The sequence below is a fragment of the Pteropus alecto genome, unplaced genomic scaffold (assembly GCF_000325575.1).
Source record: "Pteropus alecto unplaced genomic scaffold, ASM32557v1 scaffold3, whole genome shotgun sequence".
In the NCBI taxonomy this organism is placed as follows: domain Eukaryota; kingdom Metazoa; phylum Chordata; class Mammalia; order Chiroptera; family Pteropodidae; genus Pteropus; species Pteropus alecto.
Window position 1 is genome coordinate 42725967 of NW_006442484.1, and position 21817 is coordinate 42747783.

At 33.2% G+C, this 21817-nt stretch overlaps 1 protein-coding gene across 8 annotated transcripts in view; it reads left to right on the forward strand.

The window, feature by feature from the left end:
• The window catches only part of HAT1 (histone acetyltransferase 1), a 43363-nt gene that overhangs the window by 17844 nt on the left and 3702 nt on the right, over window positions 1-21817 (forward strand). For all 8 annotated transcript variants that reach the window (XM_006921189.2, XM_025039421.1, XM_025039420.1 and 5 more), the window contains 7 exons: window positions 1754-1874; window positions 10610-10789; window positions 11053-11174; window positions 11675-11779; window positions 12103-12209; window positions 16306-16457; window positions 18940-19056. In XM_006921189.2, coding sequence (XP_006921251.1) covers window positions 1754-1874; window positions 10610-10789; window positions 11053-11174; window positions 11675-11779; window positions 12103-12209; window positions 16306-16457; window positions 18940-19056 — 904 coding nt within the window. The remainder of the gene's footprint in view (window positions 1-1753; window positions 1875-10609; window positions 10790-11052; window positions 11175-11674; window positions 11780-12102; window positions 12210-16305; window positions 16458-18939; window positions 19057-21817) is intronic.

The window sequence follows — 21817 nt, forward strand, 5'->3', positions numbered from 1 at the left end:
TTAAAATATTTCCCTTTGTGACTATTTTTCCTGTGCATTATTTCAGCATCATTGACATTTATTTAATGTGTTTTTAAATTGATCAATGTTTCTTCATGGAACAGATTTCCTGAGAATTTCTCATTATTAATGTATCAGATTAGGCATTTTATATTCTTTTAAATACTAATAGTTATATTTTATTATGTTTTGATTCATGTGAAAATTTGAATCTTTAATATTTTAAACATGTTTTATTTTATTATAAAAATAAGAATGTTTTTTCTTTGGATTTCTGTCTTTAAGGAGCTATTTATTTTATTCTCTTCCTCTTCTATTTAAAATCTTTCCATGGTAATATCTTAATGGGTAGGAACTAATTGTATAGATACTGCCTTTTAATGGCATTTTGCATATTTACTTGTGTGATTTGCATGTCATTAAAAGTGGTATGCTGGGATACCCCTCTTCAAAAGTAGACAGATGACAGTCACATAATCGTGACAACCCTGTGTCTTATGATCCAAACAAGACATTAGTCTTGATCCTAGTATCATTACCACTCCTTTCTATTGCATATAACTTTCAGAGTCCTGGAAGGGATACTGCTCATATTTTATTTTGGCAGTCTAGACAGAAATCTGGAAATGACATTGCTTCTTTCAAGCATTCTTTTTTCAGAATAAACTTTTTTAAAAATGCTTTATTGAGATATAATTTACCATATAATTCATTACTTAAAGTGTACAATTCAGTGGTTTTTAGTATATTCAGAATTGTACAATCATTACCATAATCAATTTTAAGACATTTTTATCAATTTCCAACATTTCCACCAAAATACTCATAGTAGTTACTCCCTTTCCCCCTCACCCTCCCTAGCCCATCACTGATCTACTTTCTCTCTGTATAGATATACTTATTCTAGATATTTTAGAATCCACTTTTTAAAAGACTTTTTTTAGAGGCAGTGCCAATTTTTTATTTTTATATAACAAAAATTAATAGAAATAAACCATTAAAAACAATAAAATTAAAATTAAATGAAACTGATTTGTTAAGTCTCTAAACATTAAAACATTTAAGTGTTATTTTCCAAAAGTCTGCCACTGCCATCTTGGGGCTTGTCTGCGCCAATGAATTAAAAGACTCTTTTTAAGCTGGAAAAGGGAATAAGAGCAAGGCTTAGATGGATAGCAGGGAGCAAGGTTAGAAAAATAGCAGCAGCTCCAGATCTGCTTTCTGAATTCATAGGGAGGTATAATTAGACAAGTGTTGTCACCTCTTTTAGCAGCTCTAGATTTTGGTGATGGAACCAAGTGGTAAGTTGAAATGACTGGGCCAAGGCTACATCTTAGCTGCTTGCCTAGCCAGGTACCAGGTTAACACTGTCTCTGAATTAAAATACGTCTTAGTACTAGTAATAGTAGCAGCAATAGCAGCAGCAGTTGCAATAGTAGTAAGCGTTTAATGAGTACTTAAACAATGTGCCAGTCAATGTTCTAAGCGGTTTACATGTATTAATGTATGCATTTAACCCAGACAACATCCCTGAGGTTGGTGCTATTGATCTCTCTTATTTTCTAAATAAGGAAAGCTGAGATACAGATTCATTACAGATATTTCTTTTCTTTTTTTTTTTTTTTAATGTAGTTTAAAATATTGAAACTACCCACGAAGTTAAACTTGTTTATATGTAGGGTTAATATTTTTTAATGACTTTGCAAAGATTCATTTTGGGGTCCTAGATTACTGCTGTTTTTTCCCCTTTCAGTGAAACTGCTTTTGGTTACAAGGGTCTGAAGATCCTGTTATACTATATTGCTGGTAGCCTGTCAACAATGTTCCGTGTTGAATATGCATCGAAAGTTGATGAGAACTTTGACTGTGTAGAGGTAAGAAGAGAAATTTATTTTAGACTGTTTTCCAACGGAGTTTAAAACAAGTTTTAAAATGTGAAGGTTCGAGAGAGAGAATCTGTTATATAGTAGCTTTAAACCCCATATTCAGTCTTTAGTTATGGAAATTATTGTCTGTCATTTCAGTTAACCTGATGATTTTGTTCTTTAGCTGATCTGTTTGGACCTTCTTCCTAGTGGACCTTGTTTTTTATTATGCACATGAAAATTACTTCTTTTTCTAGAAGTTAAATAAGATGGCAGGAACTAGATAAATTTTCTACTTTTACTTTGTGTAGAATTTGCCTGTTTAAATTTCTCTTGCTGCATTTCTGATCCCACAAACTTTGATGATATATTCCTTTATGAACATGGGTAATTAAGCTGATTACATTATAAAACTATTTGAAACAAATGGACCGAAAGAGTGATGAAGGCAAAGAGAGGCATTGAAGAGTATGCATCTGTGGCAGGCTGAATTGTGGCTCCCACCAAAAGGCAGTATGACCTCAAAGGCAGAGTGATGTGGCCAAAGCCAAGAAATGCTGGGAGCTACCAGAAATTGAAGAGACAAGGTACAGATACTCTTCTAGAGCCTCTGGAAGGAGTGTGGCCCTGTTAGTACTTTGATTTCAGTTCAGTGATATTGATTTTAGACTTTGCCACTAGACCGAGAGAGATAAGCCTCTAAGTTTGTGATAACTTGTTATGGCAGCCACAGGAAACTAATACAGATTTTTGTACCAGGAAGTGGTACTGTCACAAATAACAAAAACTGTAGAACTATCTTTAGAAATGAGTAGTGGGTAGAGACTGGAAGAATTTTGAGGCACATGATAGAAGAAGCATAGATTGCCTTGAACAGACCGTTGGTAGAAATATGGACGTTAAAGGTGCTGCTGGTGAGGGCTCAGATCAAAGGTAAGAACATGGGAGAGAAAGCGTACATCATCTTAGAGAATACCTATATCATTGTAAACAATGTTGGTAGAAATAAGAATATTAAAGGTTCCTCTGGTGAGAGCTCAGAAGGAAATGAGGAACATGTTATTGGAAACTGGAAGAAAGGAGATCTTTATTATATAATGCCAGAAAGCCTAGCTGAATTGTCTGCACTTATGTGGAAAGGAGAACTTGTAAGCAACAAACATATATTTAGCTGAGATTGCCAAGCAGAGTATTAAAGCTATAGCCTGGTTTCTTGCTGCTTATGGTAACATGTGAGAGGAAAGAGATAAATTGAGAGAAGAATTGTTAAGCAAAAAAGATCTAGGACTTGATTATTTGGGAGAATATCAGCCTATCCAGATTGCAGAAGACCCTAAAATTAGGAGATTCATTGTCAGGAAAGTATGCTTTGGAGAGAAAGCCAAGACTGTGGCTAACCTTTTGTTGTTGCTGAAGAGATTAGGCATGTGGCTTATGGATCTCCTCGGTTATCTCAGCAAAAGCCAGGAATAGAGATTGAATAGAGATGAGGGGAGATCTGTGGAGGACCATCTCGTCTAATGGTGTAAACCCTTATGGCATACACAGGTGTCCTACAGGGTTTTGAGGTTGTTATATCAGCAGAAACACTCCCAGTTTGGGCTGACAGTATGAGGGAAGGCTGGCGAACTTTCAAAATTCTATAGGCAGGAAACAGGCTGATGACACTACTGAGCTGCAAACTTTTGCTACCCTTCAAGAAAAAGGAAGAATGACTCTGATGGTGGAGCTTTAGGCACAGAGGGTGAGGCCACAGGCTGGTATTCCTAGGCTTTGAAATCTAATGGAATTTGACCTGCTGGACTTTGAAATTGCATGACACCAGTGACGCCTGGCTTCCTACTATTTTGTCCCTTTTGAAATGGAAAAGTATAACTTTTATCCTATGTCTGTCTCACCACTATTTTTAGAAGCCATAACTTATTTTATAGTTTCACAGGTGAAAAGGAATTCTGTGATGTATCATACTCAGAATTTCACCCATACCTGATTTAGATAACTTAGATGATGAGATTTTAGACTTGAGTTGTTGCTGGAATGGTTGAAACTTTTGGGGATGTTGGCATAGAGTGGGTCTATTTTGCATGTTTGGGATGGACATGAATCTTTGAGAGACCTTAAGAAAATTATAAGTTTTAAGCTTGTTCTGTTTCTTGGTATTTCTATTTAAAGGCATTAAAACTTTTCATCAAGATTTACTTCACAGAGTTGATATTTTAAAATTAAAGATAATTTTTGTCACCAAATCACGTTTATAAAAAATGAAAAATTGTAAATTACATTCTTGTAGTAAAAGCTCTTGTCCTTTAGACCTATGAATCCAGCAAGTTTTATCAGATCAGATTTGTCATGTCATTGATAATATTGTGCTACATACTGGGCAGAGCATTAAAATGTAAAAATGAAGACCTTATGTTTTACTACATATTGGATGTCATAACTTTCTTCCATAGAAGTAGCAGTTCCTAAAGCAACAACGAAGCCAACTTTCCCAAGGCTTTAAACTTCAGACTTAAATCTTGGGCCAACCTCATGCCCCATCCTCTTTTTGGTAAAACCTCCTCTCATTCATTACTTGGATTCATTGATGCAGCCCTTATTATTTTTCTTTGGTTTTGTTTTATGGTAAAGGACTTTTACTTGTGTGCCCAAGGTCACACAACTAATAAATAATCAAGATTGTACTAGGAGATAATTACTTAGTGGTAGTAGGCATTCTATATAGTAATATTCTATTTAAAAATTTTAGGACTGTTTATGACCTATTCTAAATGGGCCCAGGCTCTTGTGCTTATTAGTTTTTATTTCTATTTTTACAATGTATATTTTATTTATTTTTTCCCACTCTCATACTTTTATGCTATTAGATCTCAATTTACACTGTAGTGAGGGGCTTCCCTCTTGCAAACAATCTCCTTATGGGTGAAAATACCGTGTTGGTAAGCCTAATGGAATTGTAACATGAATTGGATATAGAATGAAAGAAGTCCAAAATAGTCTCATATCCGTTATCAACTTTAATGTCAGAAATATTTTGAGCACTTACCCTTTTTTTTTGTTCCCACTTCCTAGCCCTGTTTGAGATGATTAAACTTGTCAGATAAATAATATGTAACTATATTTAATACACTATTTTATTCAGTGGTTTGTGTCCCTTGGACATTTTTAAAATTTTGCAGATTTAGAAGTGTTTTTAAGTAATGCTATAGTTGCGATGATTTGATGTTTGAAAAGATGTGATCTTAGCAAACTAGTATTTAGTACAGACTAATTAAAATGGAATTTTTTCATAATCAAATATTTCTTATTGTTAAATTTTCAAGCCCAGCTAGATACTCTTACTGAACATGCAGGTAATATTTTTCCTTGTGTTGTACAAAATTCACTGTCGTTTGAAGGTTTTGGTTATTTTTTTTTTTTTAAGTTCCAGCTGATAGTGCTGAATTGATTTCTTCCAAAGGAACTATTGACTTAGTTATTGATAAATCTTTCAAATGCTCTGTGCAGTAAAAATAGCTATGTATTTGCATTGATTTCTAATTGTTCCATTCTTGAAAGCCAGGTTTTTCCATTTAGAAGTACTGTGCTGAGAGTTAGAAATCAATCTTTTATAATGTCTTTTTGTAGGATTATTTATTTGCTTCATGGTCAAAGATCATTTATTTAAATTACATGTTCAAGCAAAGACTTTTTTCCCCTTTATGTAAAAAGAATGGGTAGTGGATGTGGGGAGAATGGCTTCCTACTCAGTTGGCAGTGAGAATGTTCATTTCACAGTGCCTTCTTTTTTCTTGATGCTGGGGATATGGTGGCAAACAGAGTTGCTACTTTCAGGGAGCTTATATTCTAGCCAAGAAGAACAGTCAGTAAACAAATAATATGTAAACAAATGAAATTCACATAGTGTTATGAAGAAACATTTTGTTGGTTTTTGAATGAAAAGGAGCAGCCAAGTAACAATCTGAAGGAAGAGTTTAGTCAGCAAAGGGACCAGCATACGCAAAGGCCCTGAAATGAGAACTATTGGCATTTTTGTAGTCCAGGAAGATCACCATTGTTAAATCATGGTGGTAATGGAAAGAAAAGTAGGAAATGATTGAAGAGGTTGGCAAAACTAGATCATGCAGGGTAAGAATTAGTTGATAGCCTTTAGAGGTTTTAAGTAGGTGGGGGTCATATGATATCATTTGTATTTTTAAGGTGATTTTGGCTGCTATGCAAAGAACACACTGCAGAGGGCCAGAGTGAAAGAAAGGAATCTACAACATTGCAGTGTTAAAGGCAACATTGCTCTAGTTGTCTGACTAAGGGTATATTTTGGAGGTAGAGCCAGTAGGATTTGCTGTTGAATTAAATACGGTGCGTGAGGGAAAGAAGAACACGGAGGAACCCATTGCTTAAACTCCATTCCTATTAAGTGAAACAGGAAAGATGGGAGTAGAAGTAGGGGACGAAAATCAAGATTTTTGTTCAGATGTATTAGGTTTGAGACTATTACATATCATATTTGAGATTTTGCAGACTATCATGTAGCATTTTTGCACATGAAAAATACACCCTTTTAAATGGTCAGAAACCACAGCAAATCTAAGAAGTTTGCGTATTAGAATTTTGCCATTACATTACTCTTTCATTGTTTATTCTTTTTTCCAGGCTGAGTTCTCCAATTGCACCTAAAATTTTTTTAGTCATACTTAATATGCTTGTATTTCCACTTGTCATCATCTTTAAAGGCATCATAATTATTCTGAATTTTACAATACAATAAACTTGATTATTCTGACACTGATAGTTTGTTCATCTATGGTTGTCCCCAGCCTTTGCTTTTATCAGTGCCCTCTGCCCTCTCTTGAGGTAATTTCATTGCTTTTTAGTAACTAAGATCGTTCAGTCTTGCTAATTGCTAGTGTTTCTGGGAAAGATTTGATAGAGGAAGTTGAAATACATGGGTAGGGTTTGTATTATCTGTGAATTTCAACCATCTATTTTATCCTTGTCTCCCATTAATATAGATTGAATTTGAGAGTAAGTGAGAGCAGTTTTAATTTTTTTTCTGTATTCCTTTAGCCTCTTATAGAAAAATCCTGTGCACTTATAAAAATTTAATCTTAAGGAAATGAAAAAGTAAACTTTGATATTTCACTGTACTCTGATAATTGAGTGTTCTTTGAGTAATGCTTTTTATGAAACATAGAATCTCAATATATAATTTTAAAGCTTTCATGGTATTTCATTAATTATATATAGAAATTTTCTAAATTATATATTGAGATTTTAAATTGTGTGTTCAGATTTTTATCTTGAAATTCTGTTTGTGAGTTCACACAGCGAAAAACTAATGTAATATAAACATAATTAAGCTTTTTTTCCCCAGTAGTGGAAAAGTTTAGTATTAATTTCTCTAACAATAATAAGATTTCTACAGTTTAAATATAGTCAGAGAATTTTAAATTGAGCAAATTAAGTAGATAAGGATTTTTTGTTTTATAGCATTTCTTAGGTATTCTTAGAATAGCTCATGTTAAGTCTCTGCCACTTAAGCCAAGTAAAGGACAGTGGTACCACCTACTTAACATGCCTTTAAAATTGCTATTTCAAAAATAACTCACCATAGACAAATGGTGCTATTGAGGTTAAGACACTTAAGAGGTACAGCAAGACCTCGAATAATGTCGTTTCGTTCAACATTGTTGTAATGTTGATGATATTCTGTAGGGGCTTAATTCTTATTTATCTCAATTAGCCTGTGGTAAAATTGGTTTCTTTATACATCAGTTTGCCTAAAGTCACAGAACCTATCAATGATGTTAAGTGAAGATTTACAGTAATTTTGTTTTCAAATGTATATAAATACAAATTTAAGTGTAAACATGTTATAGCAAACTGCCAGTTATTCTCAGGCACATTGCTTTATGCAGTGATGAGGAACAGCAAAAATTGCTTCATGGAAACATCACATGTGTAAAAAGGTATAGAGCATTGGAAGTTGAAATGACTATAGTAAGAGAGTATGCAATCTAAAACGTTTCATCATGACTCATCTAACATGAGAGCTAAATAAAATACTTTTATACTTTCCTTTAAAAAAAATTGCATGTCTGTTAATGAAATATATCAGGTTTTATTCTGGACTCTTGGTCTTTGCAGCTTAATTTCTTATACTTTCTATATTTTTTCATAATTTGACGTTTCGAATAATATTCAAGATAGGGAATCTTTCAGTGACCTTCAGAAATGCAACCTAAACATTTAGCCAGAATCATTGGAACTAAAAGTTTCAGTTAATCTTTAATTCTACATTCAAGTAAAAATGGTTAGATAGGGTTTTTCTCTAGTGATCATTTTATTATCTGGCCTGTAATCCAGTATGAAAGATGAATATTTAACTGAACTAAAATATATTTATTATTTTAGAAGAGAGTACAGATCTCTAAGACATGATTATAGATTTTTTTTTTCCTAAAGCAGGATCCATTTAATAGAGAAATGAAAACATTTTTCCTTTTAAGTTCTGAATTCTAGGTTTGAAGAGCTATTTGGTTTTATGTTATGTATTTTATGTACTACATTTTCTCTCACCTATTATAAATAACAGATTCCTTTGTTTTTAAACTTAGCCTTTTATTCTTCTGTAAAAGTTCTTAAAGTATTCTATAAACTTGCCCAGATCAAAATATTTATTTGAAGATATTTATTAAAATAAATAGGTATCCTTCGAAGGCTGACAGTTAAACATTAACTCTTTTTCAACTTTGTCAAGCTCAAACCTGAGTTGCTCTGTCTTCCACCAGAACTGCTACTTGAAACTTAGGCGTTTCTAAGAAATCTTTGAGGTGCATTTGATGCAAGATAGGTAAAGTTATTTAATAATGCTTTGGTAATGCCTTGTTGAGAAGACAGGATATTGGGACATTTTTTAAGAGTTAAAATTATATACACTGTAAATTCCTGGAAGTGTTTTTCTTTTAAACAATAGATTATAAACCTCTTTAAGTAGTGTTTCTTGATTTTTTTTTAACTCGAAATAAAATTATACTTTACCTACCCATCACTACTCTGGATTTTAATTGCCACACAACAGACCTATTAAAACAATCCGTTATTAGTACAATTTCCTCTTGTAATTATTGAAAATTGTACATACTCTGTAAAATATGCTTAAGGATGGTCTCTTGGACATTAGCAGTTTCAAGGAGAAATATTTATCAAATAGTGCTTTAAAAATAAGCAAATATAGTCCTATCAAATGCAATTTATTTGATCTTTAGTGTGAATGGATTGCAAGGACTGATAGACATATTAGAAATAAGCTGTTGGGCAAAATTAAGAGCTATATTTTAAATAGCTCTTTTTTATAGCTATAAACAAGTTATATATAAATGATGGTGGTAGTAAAGCACTGAAAATAAAACTTGTGATAAATGCCATTCTTGGTTCTCTGTCCTAAAATGTAACTGAATGATAATAAAGTGCTATTCATCTGCAGGTGCATTGCTTCTACTTAGTTAAAAGATGGTTGAAAAGACAGGAATTAGTAGCATGTTGTATTAGCCTTTTGTAGTGTATTTTGTCCTAAGCATCTTAATTTCCCTGTTTTGAATGCTAAGTAGCAAGGGTCTTGGTTTAGAACTAATACCCATCATGCATGTAAACGGTATGAAAGAGCTGCTTAGTAAGTTAACACAAAGTGTTCTTGTGTCAGTCCTTGTGGAAATAGATACAATACAAACATTACAGCTGAACTCACGGCAAACTCCATTAAGTAAAAACCTGGCCTCATTGTTCAGGAAAAAGTTTGAATAGAATGCAAGCTCATTTTGTTGAATGTAATGTCAGGCTTTTAGGGGCTGTATTGAAGGATAAGGTTTTGTTAAGCTGAGACCAATTCATTAAGTTTTATTGCCTGGTGAGAAGCAGTAATACTTTATTGTAAGACTTCATCAAATATTCATGGTTAAAGAGAAGTAGTAAATGTATTCAATCAAGTGGTCTTTTGGGTTTTGAAAAGGATTATGAAGTCTGCTCAGCTGATAGTTTTAACATTCATTGAGGTGGTTTAACAAGGGTAATTTTAATCTCTGAGTTTAATTTTGTTGTCCAGGCTTGTCTCTTTTTACTGTCACATATCCAAGTCTGTAAAATTGTCAGTTGTAGGGATGAGTGGATAATACATCTATTCATATATTTATGTATTTCCTAAATGGGTATATATTTTTTAAATTATTATCTTAATTTCAAGTTTGTTGTATGTGAGGGAGTTATGACCTATCTACTTGTTCATTGTGAGGTTGCTGTTTCTCTGGTCAGGCTCTAGCCTCACCTCACTACTGCTGGTGATTTTTTCATGTCTTGGATAATATGGTCTCCTTGACACATACTAAACAATAAGCAGCCTTTTGTTTTGGCCAGTTTAGATTGTTCTGAAGGAACATAGTCAGCATTTTCTATATGTTAGAAATTTCAATAGCATCGCTCTTATTCTTGCACGTGATTTCAGGCTACCTGCCGCCTCTTTTTTATTTCTATATTATGTTTATGCTCATTTCAGATTTGTGTGGCAGTATCTTGTGTACATGAAACTCATCCTTTCCCAGTTCACTACATGTTTACTTCTTTAGTTTAACTGTGAACTGAAGTTTTGTGATTTTATGGGTTTTGTCTATTTCAAAGAAATTAAGCTTATTCAACTAAAAGTCAAATTTGTTACTAATTTTTTCTTACGTCCTTTAACTTCCATTCCTTAGGCAGATGATGTCGAGGGCAAAATTAGACAAATCATTCCACCTGGATTTTGCACAAACACAAATGATTTTCTTTCTTTGCTGGAAAAAGAAGTTGATTTCAAGCCATTTGGAACATTACTTCATACATACTCTGTTCTAAGTCCAACAGGAGGAGAAAATTTTACCTTTCAGATTTACAAGGTAAAATTAAATCTAAATAGTTTTTGGGTAAAAATACTCCATATACCTGAAACTTGTGTACTATTTTTTTATTTTCAGTGATTTATTCTAACTTCAGGACACATATTTTTGTCAGCATTAAAAACAAAGAACTATTTTGTATGTGTATCTATGTACACATCTTAATCTGAGACTTCTAAACGTTTTCCCACAGGATTGTTTTGTGTTGTGCACTTTCACTTCTGTGATGAGTTTCACCTGACTTTTCCTGGCTTTTTCCCTAGGCTGACATGACATGTAGAGGCTTTCGAGAATATCATGAAAGGCTTCAGACCTTTTTGATGTGGTTTATTGAAACTGCTAGCTTTATTGACGTGGATGATGAAAGATGGCACTACTTTCTAGTGTAAGTACAGTTCTAAAGCAACAGTAGACCTTATTACCTCCACAAAGCCAGCATTTTAATTGTGGCAGCCCAATTATTGGGACAGTATAATGATATTTTTTCCAGGAAAGAAAACTATTGTTTATGAGGCTTGAGTTTTCCTTCATTATGCTTTGGGGAGACCTTGAGAATAGAGCCGAATTAAATGCTGTTGTCCGTTAGGGCCCTGAATGTAGGCTTAAACAGTAAAATGAGCTTTGCCTGTGTTTTCTTTTACTTGCAACCTATTCATCTTTATAATAGGCAAGTGCACTGAAGTGATGTAAAGAGGTCTGATTTATCCAAGTTGCTGCACACCAATTAAGTGAATTGTACATTCAGAACATAGCAGGTGTACCCATTGGGCCCTCACAGAGTAGCTTGCTGACACTGAAAATTCAGTCGGAGAATGGAAAAGAAAATGGACACTGCATGGGAGCGCGACTGTAATTGACCTGCTTGGCTTTCTGTTTTATCTGCAGATTTGAGAAGTATAATAAGGATGGAGCTACGCTCTTTGCGACCGTAGGCTACATGACAGTCTATAATTACTATGTGTACCCAGACAAAACCCGGCCACGTGTAAGGTAATTGGCAGTATAACACGTGCCTTGTCTTTTATTTCAGAAGAAGGAACTGCTGAAGTTTCCAATACTTGTTATAATAGTGTTGATTTGTTTAAAAAATCACCATTATTCATGGGCTATGTACTGATTTATTTCATTGTTCCCATAGAAACTGAGGAAGATTAAGCCAGTTTTGAGCATCTCGATAATTTTGGGATTTCTTGATGGTTGATTGAAAAAAAGTCACAGAGACTTTAAAATGTTCATAATACTTTAGTGATTTGCAATTTTTAAACTGCTCGTGTTATGATATTTTAATTTTAAAATCATTTTTTTTATTATAGTCAGATGCTGATATTGACTCCATTTCAAGGTCAAGGCCATGGTGCTCAACTTCTTGAAACAGTTCATAGATACTACATTGCATCTCCTTCTGTTCTTGATATTACAGGTATGTACATTTCAATTTATTACTGAAAGAGCCTTTTGAAAAAATATTTACTAATTGATTTTGTTTTTTGTCGGAGGTAACTTCTCTTTTAAATAGCAGCATCATCCTGGGGTCTTTCTGGAACTGTCTAAAGATGGCTTAAGGCTACATTTTAAATCATAAGTTTTTGTGGGATTGGATTGCATCTCTAAATATGAAGTGCTTATTAATTGGACAAATTGGAGATTATGAATTGAATATGTATTGGGAACTCTTGGTCAGGTATGAATATGCTGCAAGTATGGTATGACTGATTTGTTTAATTTATTTAGTAAACAGTTGCATTGCTTAGAGACCATGCTCTAATTTTCATGTAGGGGCAGAATATTCTAAACCCTGCTGAGGAAAAAAAGCCAAGGTAAGTAGTTCCTGAGTAGAAAACACATTTCTTCAAGCACGTGTTTTATATTCCTAAAATGTGTGCCTTCATGACAGTAGCTTATAAGGTGAAATGTAGGCTTATTTGATTTGAAAACATTTTTCAGTATGAATTAGTCATAGAAGTGGTATTATGAGGATGCTTAGAAGAAGGAAAGAGATTCTACTCTTTAAACAGAGTAGTCATCATTAGATGGAGTTACAGATGATGGTATGTAAATGTGTGAACTACCAAAGAACCAAATTGGCCCAAGGAACATTTATGTTGTCAGTATTTTCTTTCCCTGGAGTAACACTGTTTCAAATTTATTACTCATGAAATTGCTGATTAAACTGAAAGTCACCTTATTTTTTCCAAGAAAACTACTATGCCAGATATTTATATCCAGATTAGGTACTCAGTTTTATTCTGTGAGTTTAAATACATCTTTGTTTTTAAAACTGCAATATTTGACCCCTACAAAAATATTAGCTTATTAAAAAATGCTATTTTGGAATTTTATATTATCAATTTGCTTAAAGACATCAAAAAATATTCTAGATGTGAGAATAAAGAAAATAGGCTAGAAGGCAGATGATTAGTTTTTTTCTTTTTCATGTAATGTAGTCGTTTTGCTTGTCCAGTCTAAATAAAATTAAAGTTATGCCAAAACAGATTTTGAATTGATCCTGTAGATTAATAAATTAGAGGAAAAGCATGTTGTTTTTAAAAGAGAATTCCATGTTTATAGAGTTGAATTATCTTTCCATCTGACTTTCCTGCTACTGTGAAATGGTTTAGAAGTTTGGGAGATGAAGAAGTCATTACTAAAGTTAGTTTACATCAAGTTATAAATTATTTCTAACACCTTCACTAGCTTAGTGACTTGTAAAATTATAGAAGCATAATACAAATAACATTTTTTTTTAGCTAAGCTGAAAATCATTTAGCGTCTGTTTACTTATAGAGCTTGGACTTGGTGCTACATGAAGGGACTTTTTTTTTTTTTTTGGTAATTTTAATCTGGAGACTTAGAGTTCACATAAGTAGTCTTTGTCTTCTCTAGTGGGTAATGTGCCAGCAGGGGTTGTTTCTGTGAAGCCTCTTAACCACTTTCTTCTGTCTGTTCAACCAATAAAGTCCTTGATACTTAGCACCAATTAGCAGATAAAGAATTTTATTTCTTGAATCTCAGTGAAGAGTCATCAATAATGGTAGCCTTTATTCATTACAAACTGAAGTCTCTAAAGGGAAAAGGCTAAACATGCTAAAGGATTTCTGAATTTGAAAACTGGGGTATCAGCATTTACTTTTATCGTTAACATTTCTCAGCATTATAAATTACTAAAAATGCCTTATCAGCTCTTCTCATTAAGATATTTCTTGTAGATTTTCATACTCAGTTTTTTTTTTTTTTAAACAAGGAATTTACTGCTTTTTATTTATTTTAGTTGCCTGTTTCTCCATTATTTTGTATACTTTTCTTAACTTTATGGCTCTTTAGTAGGCTCTGGATCTCCCTTTGCAATTCAGGGTATTCTTTATATTGAGATATCCTTTTGCTTACTTGACATAGAGCCAGATATAATGATAATTAAAACCATCGATGGCCTGTTTACAGGATAGATAGGTGTTTGTGGTGTAATTGCCACCCATATTTTCCTTTTTTTAGCACTTAATTTTAAAGTAAAATACTGGAAGACTATTTTTTATATCATATACCATCTTCCTTTTGAAGATGTCAGTTAAGATAGATAACATTTGCCTACATCTCAGCCGTGTGACTTTATAAATAGAATCAATGGTTTGTTTCTTCCAGAATTATGAAGAGAGTTGCATTTGGCAGTAGAAATGTTTCCATATCTTTTGGGTACATACCTAGGAGTAGAAATTGTGGAAAACCTGTGACTGTATTTAACCTTTTGAGGAACCACCACACTAAAAAGTGTACTATTTTAAATTTTTATCAGCAGTGTAGAGGGTTTCAGTTTCTCCTCACTATCGTCAATACTTCTTGTTGCCTTTTTTATCATAGTCTCCTAGTGGTATTTCACCGTGATTTTGATTTGCATTTCACTGTGGCTAGTGATGTTAAAGTGTCTTTTCATATGCTTATTGTCCATTTATATATGTTCTTGAGAAATGTCTCTTTAGATCCTTTACCCATTTTTAAAACTGACTTGTCTTTTTCTTACTGAGTTTTAAAAGTTTTTATATAAAAAGTCTAGGTACAAGTCTCTTATATGTATGACTTACAAATATTTTCACCCATTCTGTAGGTTGTCTTTTCCTTTTCTTAATAGTATCACTTGAAGAACAAAAGTTTTAAATTTTTATATAGTCTAGTTTATCAGTTTTTTATTTTGTTGCTTATGCTTTTGGTTCTATTATCTAAGAAACCATTGCCTAACCAGAAATCACGAAGATTTACTTCTATGTTTTCTTCTAAGAGTTCTATAGTTTTAGCTCTTAAAATGTATGTCTGTGATCCATTTTGAGTTAGTTTTTGTGTATGGTGTGAGGAAATGTGGGCCAACTTCATTCTTTAACCTATGGCGATCCCTTTGTCCAAGTACCATTGGTTAAAAGACTATTCTTTCCCTCATTGATTTGTCTAGGCACCCTTCTCAGAAATTAACTCACCTGAAGTATGGGTTTATTTTTAACTCAGTTCAATCGCATTGATCTACGATAGCTATCCTTATGGCAGTACCACACCATCTTGATTACTGTAGCTTCATAGTATTTTTCGAAATCAGGAAATGTGCGTTCTGTAATATTCATTTTTTTTTTAAGATTGTATTGGTTCTTCATGGTTCCTTGCATACCCATATGAATTTTAGGATGAGCTTGTTAATTTTTGCAACAAAAAAAGTCAGCTAGGATTTTGATAGGAATTACATTGAATGCTTTGTAGGTTATTGATATTGTAACAATATTAAGTCTTCTGATCCATAAACTAGCTCAGACTTTAACATTCTTTGTTTCAAGCCCTTTACTGATAAAATGAAGGCTTAGAGAAAGGTGACTTGCCCAAAGTCCTACATCTATGAATGACAGAACTACATCTCAAACTCATGTTCTCTGATTGTACAATATTTTCTACCCATCATGTTCTGATGTTTTCCTCGTCTGCTAGTCTAATTGTAGGTAACATAGACAAACATAAAGGAAGATTTATGCTATAGAGATGTAAATGAAGGATCAAAATCATATTCTCTAAAAAAGATTTGCTTTTGTAAAAAGAAGAATTTTTTTTTAATTATGCGAAGTATAGCGGACTATAAAGGTTACTGGATTAAAGTAGGGTAATTATAAATTGAGCTTTGGGACCCTTAGCTATCAGAAAATACTGCATTTGGAAATGATTATCCAAATTTGAATATCTTGTTTATATAGCTAGTTTAATTGAAAGTAAAATGAAGATGTATATGGTAACAAAAAGTTTACATTTGAAACTTTTAATTTCACAAATAACACATATGTCTTTGCAAAAGGATTGTACTTATAATTTTATTTGGCACAGATAATAGTACTATTATTTGAATTGTAAGGAATAATCCTTTCACATTGTAACTTTATATATATATAATTGTTTTAAGAATGTTTACCTTGCTAGTTTAGCATGTATATTGAGATTGCAAATGGTCAAGAAATTGTGTTAGGAAAGGGAAATGTTATTCTGCTTTATTTCTTTAGCGGAAGATCCATCCAAAAGCTATGTGAAATTGAGAGACTTTGTGCTTGTGAAACTTTGTCAAGATTTGCCCTGTTTTTGCCGGGAAAAGTTAATGCAAGGATTCAACGAAGATATGGCAATAGAAGCACAACAAAAATTCAAAATAAATAAGGTATTTTTATTCTATAGAAGGAAACCATTTAAATTTTCAAGTTTTTTTTTTTTTTTAAGTATGTAACTTAAAACATTGCAGATACATTAAGAATACATGTGTGGGGAAGTAGAAGTTGTTAAGAGCACAGACTCTCAAGCCAGATTGCCTGGGTTCAAAGCTGATTTCACCACTTGCTCTGTGACTAAGGGCAATTTAGTTTACCTGCTTGGCCTCAATTTCCTCATTAATAGAATGGGAAGACAATTGATTTAATGGCTATAATAAGTGTAACAAGCAGAACAAAGATGGATAGTAGGGACTTATTTTTGCTTTTTTAAAAAATGTTTAAACTAGTAAAGTAGTTAATGCCCTTGGAGACAGTATTAATGGGGAGAAGGGTTGGAATACAACACTTTTCACTTTATATACTTTTACATATTTATTTGAAATTTAAAGTAGCAAATAAGAAGGGTACAGAAAAAAGCATGAGAACTGAGAGGAGGGAATTTATGTAAGCAAGTGAATCAGTATTTCATGAGAGACGTGTTTGAGCGAAACCTTGAATGGGTTGGATTTAGATGATGAAAGTATGTGGAATGAAGGTATTCCAATAATAAGCACTAACATTTGATACTATTGACCTCCCCTCTCTTAGGTTCTAAAGCACTACAGTTCCTGGTTTTCTGCTTACCACTGTGATCATCTTTTTGGAGATACTTTCATTGGCGTCTGCTCTTCTGTATACTCCTCAAATATAGTTCTTTCCCAGAGTTCTTTATTTAACCCTCATTTCTTCTTCTATTTATTCTGCCTGGGAGAGCTCATCTAAATCTCCTATCCAGATTTTCCTCCCAAACTCCAAAACTATACCAAAAGTTTCCTGATCACTGACTTTCAGCAAACAACATAATTTAAACTGAAACTTTGCATTTTCCCTGCATTAAAACACTATAATGGCTCCCTGGCTTTAAGATACATTTTAGAAATAGTTGATATCTCTAGACTATGTTAAACCTTTATTTATTAATGAGAATTTATTTACTCAGCTTTTAAAAGAGAATATGAACACATTTTTTTAAATCATGCTATTTTTTATTTCCTTAAAGAAATGAAAGCTCCTTAGTATGGCACACAGAGTCCATCATAATCATGACCTTGCCCACCTTTTTAGCCTCAGCTATCTCCTCTTTCCTACATGTTCTGGCTTTACTGCACCTCTTGCCATTTCCCAGCTATGCTACATTTATCTTCCTTTTATGTCCCTTTACCTCTGTGCTGTTCCCTCTCCCTTGGCCACCCCTTTTTCCTATTTCTCCATCTTTGCCTGGCCAGATAGTACTCCTTTTTTCAGGCTCAGCTCAGGTGTCCTTTCCATATAGTTCAAATACCATCTTCCCAGCTTACCTGTACGTGAGTCCCCTTCCCACTCCCCCAATAAATAAATAAGTGAAACAACACAAACAAAAACTATGGGCTGCTCCTTTGGCTTTAGTGATACCAAAACTTCCTGATTCTCCTAATATTTCTTTGGCTGTTTTTCTCTGTCCACTCTTTAACTGTCACTGTACTACAGGGTTCTGACCTCTTCCCTCTTTTCATTGTGTATGCTTTCCCAGGGTGATCTTTACCAGTCTTATGGTTTTAACTCTTGCTTACATACTGATATTGCGTAAATACTCACCCTTAGACTAGAATTTTCTTTAGACTTATATGTTCTGCTGCCTCCTAAATCTCTCTTAGGCTGTGAAAACTCAGTGTCATTCCATACCCTCCTCTACAGCCAATCTTTCCTCTTCAATATGTCCAGAATCCTTATTCCTTTAGTATTATTTGTGCTATCTCAGTTCATGCCATCATCATTTTTTGCCATTTAATAGCTTAACTTCCTTATTGGTCTCCCTACCCTTCTTTTTGCTACTTTTTCTGTGTAGCTGAGAGAATGCTTTACTTAAAACTCAAATTTGTGCATTTTGCTCATTCCCCCATTTCTGTCACCTACTAGATAAAAAGCCCAGCTCTTTAACCCACTATGTAAGGCTCTGTGCTTTTGCTCCAGCCTCACTCTGCTTCTACACCTTGCTTTTCATTTTGTGCTCCAGCAATGTCAGGCTACTTCTGTTCTGCATGTGTGTGTATGTATGCAAGTACACACACACATGCACACACTTTTCTCCCTTCTTTCTGGAATGGCATGCTCTCTTTCCTTTAAGATTCCGTTCAGGATTTCCCCAGGAGTCCTCTATTATTTCTCCCATTTCTAGGTTATGCTAACATAATACCCTATGCATATTTCATTAAAGTAAACATATCAGTCATTGGTGTTACTTACTGGACTGCTAGCTCCTTGAGGGCAGAGACAACTTTTTATTGCCTTTCATCTGGTACCTAGCACAATTTCTGGACCATGGCAGATATTCAGTATCTCCTGTATCCTTTTAGGAAAGTGTCACTATTTTGTAATTTGAAAATGTTCATATATTTCTTTTGTTTTTCTTATTAGCAACATGCTAGACGGGTTTATGAAATTCTTCGACTACTGGTAACTGACATGAGTGATGCTGAACAATACAGAAGCTATAGACTGGATATTAAAAGAAGATTAATTAGCCCGTATAAGGTAGGACTTCCAATAGTCTTAAACATTTTATTTTTGTCACTGTTTAAAATAGAAAAGCCTAGCAAATGCCAATGTCTGAGAGAATCCAAATCATTTTGCTAAATTTACTTTATAAAACTGAAAATATTCTTCCAGTTATAAGAATTCTCACTGTCATGATTTTCCAATGTAAGCTATACATCTGTTTTCATTCAGTTAAAAACTAATCCCAAGGATAGTCCACCCACAGTTATTTTTTCTTTGATTTATTTGCAACTTTTAAAAATCTGAATGCCCATACTCTTTCCTAACAAATTATCTTGTTTTTTTCTAAGTCTCTTATCTTCCCATTTGTCAGATACATTGTTTGCCTTTGTATTTTACCATAGCTGAACTTGCTACTTAGTATTATTTACCTTTTTTTTTTTAACATTCTTTCTTCTTGCCCCACCCTCCTTTTCCATCTCCCATATTTTCCTCTGACTCAAATTTTACTTGCGCTCCTAGATCAGGTTTGGCCTCATCATCATTTGGCTATTATTAAGGTAGATATTGTCCCTCCCAACCTGTGTTGAGTGAAGATTTGCTATGATACTTGTTGCTGGGCAGTAAGCTGATTAGGGAGAATATTTGTTAATTTATTTAACAAATAAGTATTGAGCACCTGACATATGGTTGCTGCATTTATGTACACCATACCATTAAACCTACTATAACACTAGCTGGGAACATAAATGATGACAAATCCAAAAATGTCTTAGTATTTAAGAAAAAAGTAAATTAAATAACTAATGAGTAATATATAAAGTACACATAGTTCTGATTTTCCTACATTAATTCAAGTTTTATTTGTCATAGATCGTGCTTTATGGAGCTAGTCTTCTAAACGTTGATCGTATATTGGGTCACATTATTCTGTGTTGAATCCCAGTTCTTTCCCCTTATAGCATCTTGGTACTTTGCAGTACAACCATATTTTATAATTTGTCATTGTAATTCTGTTGAAATATATCACATTCTGAACCTGTGTAGTTCTTCAGTGTCATTTCATTAAGCAGTTTAGTGGGTTGATTTTCTGTCTTATTACCAATCTGCATATAACAGGTGATGATAAATTGTAATGGTCTCTCTTCCCCAAAATTGTCTGAAGTAGCATTTTATTCTTTGATGTTTGTCAATTCTGAAAAATCAGAAAATGAGTAGAGAAATGGTATTTTCCAAAAGTTTTGATCTTTAATCATTTGTTAGCTAGAAATTTTCTTTATGATGAAATTTGGGCATATAGAACAGTATAATTAGATGTTATGACAACATTTAAAATACTAAAACTTTTTAGTACAGTAAAATAATTTAATTATGCATTTCAGATATTGGTGACATTTTATATAGGCAGACTTGCAAATGAGAGATGATGAATTCTGAGTATAAATAGTCACAAAGTTATGCCACATAATGAGAATTTCTGCAGTTCATAAAAGCAAGTATTTTCTACTCTAAAGAATGATCATGATTTTTTATATTATCATTAAGTATCTTCACCTGTCCAGCAAGTTCACCTGTCTGAATGACAACTGAAAACTGGTTATTAAACTTGTTAGGTTCTTAACAACCAAAGTGGGTATTACCATCTTGCAGTAAAGCTCATACACAAATTACAAATTCTTCAGATTGTTCAAACCCTAATTATTATAGTAATGCACATTTTAATAAGTTATCCAGTATTCTGTCCCATTGAGAAAACCAAGAAAGCTTGAGGGTCCCCCTCCCCTCTCTTTGGTTTGATAGCCACAATTCTTGGCATAGGAAACCTACCACACACACTTTGGGAAAACCTAGAAATGAATTAAATGTTCTGTAGGCATGGGAGGTGTGATAAGATTTCCCTGTTGAATGAATGCAGATGATTTTCTCCAATTTGTCATTCCAAACATATTCATGTACTTTGTTGGGTTATCACAGCATTCTCAAATGCAAAATTATATTTAAGAATAAAGTAAAATTGCCAAATATTGAGTGTGGTTTAAAAATTTTTTAGGTCTTTAAAACATATACCTAATGGGGAAAGTTTAGAGTATAAAATTTACATTTTTAACATTTTATGGGAAGAAATTATAATTTTGATTGTCACTAAGTTATTACTGAGGTATGAAATTATTTATTGATAGTGAAGTCCACCAATTCTGTCCTGCCTTTATTTGAGGGATCAAGTTTACATATCAGCTTAAACATACTCTCCCATTAAAAAATTATTTGGGTAGATATTAGAAGTACTTGTTCCTTACTTTAAAAGTTCTCTTAACATTGATAATTCATTTGTGTCAGTGCCAAAAAGAGATAAAAATAATGTGTAGTAACTAGAATCATTTTTTAAAAGCACAAAAAGAAACTCCATCTCTAGTACAGAAGTAATTTTCATGCATTTGAGAAAAGATTAATTTGAACAGTTTGGCTAAAAAAAGTTGGCACATCTGCTTGGTTTTAGCATTAAACCTTTTGTATTGTTTCACAGGCATATTTAATCCATAATTGGTTTACAAACATAAAATTTAGAATCACTGTTATACTATTGGGTTTGGAATCAAGAAACTCAGTTTTGAGGTCTTGTTTGACAAACTGTGTGACTGTCGGCTTCTATAAAATGGAAATGCCTCCATAGTGAGGAACTGAGCAGAAATAAATACAGTATAGAGTGCATGTTTTTAAAGGTGGCTTTTGAGAAGTCTTTGGAATTCAGTGTCTCCGCAGCATTTTTATTTTAAAATTCTTACAAAAGAACCTTATC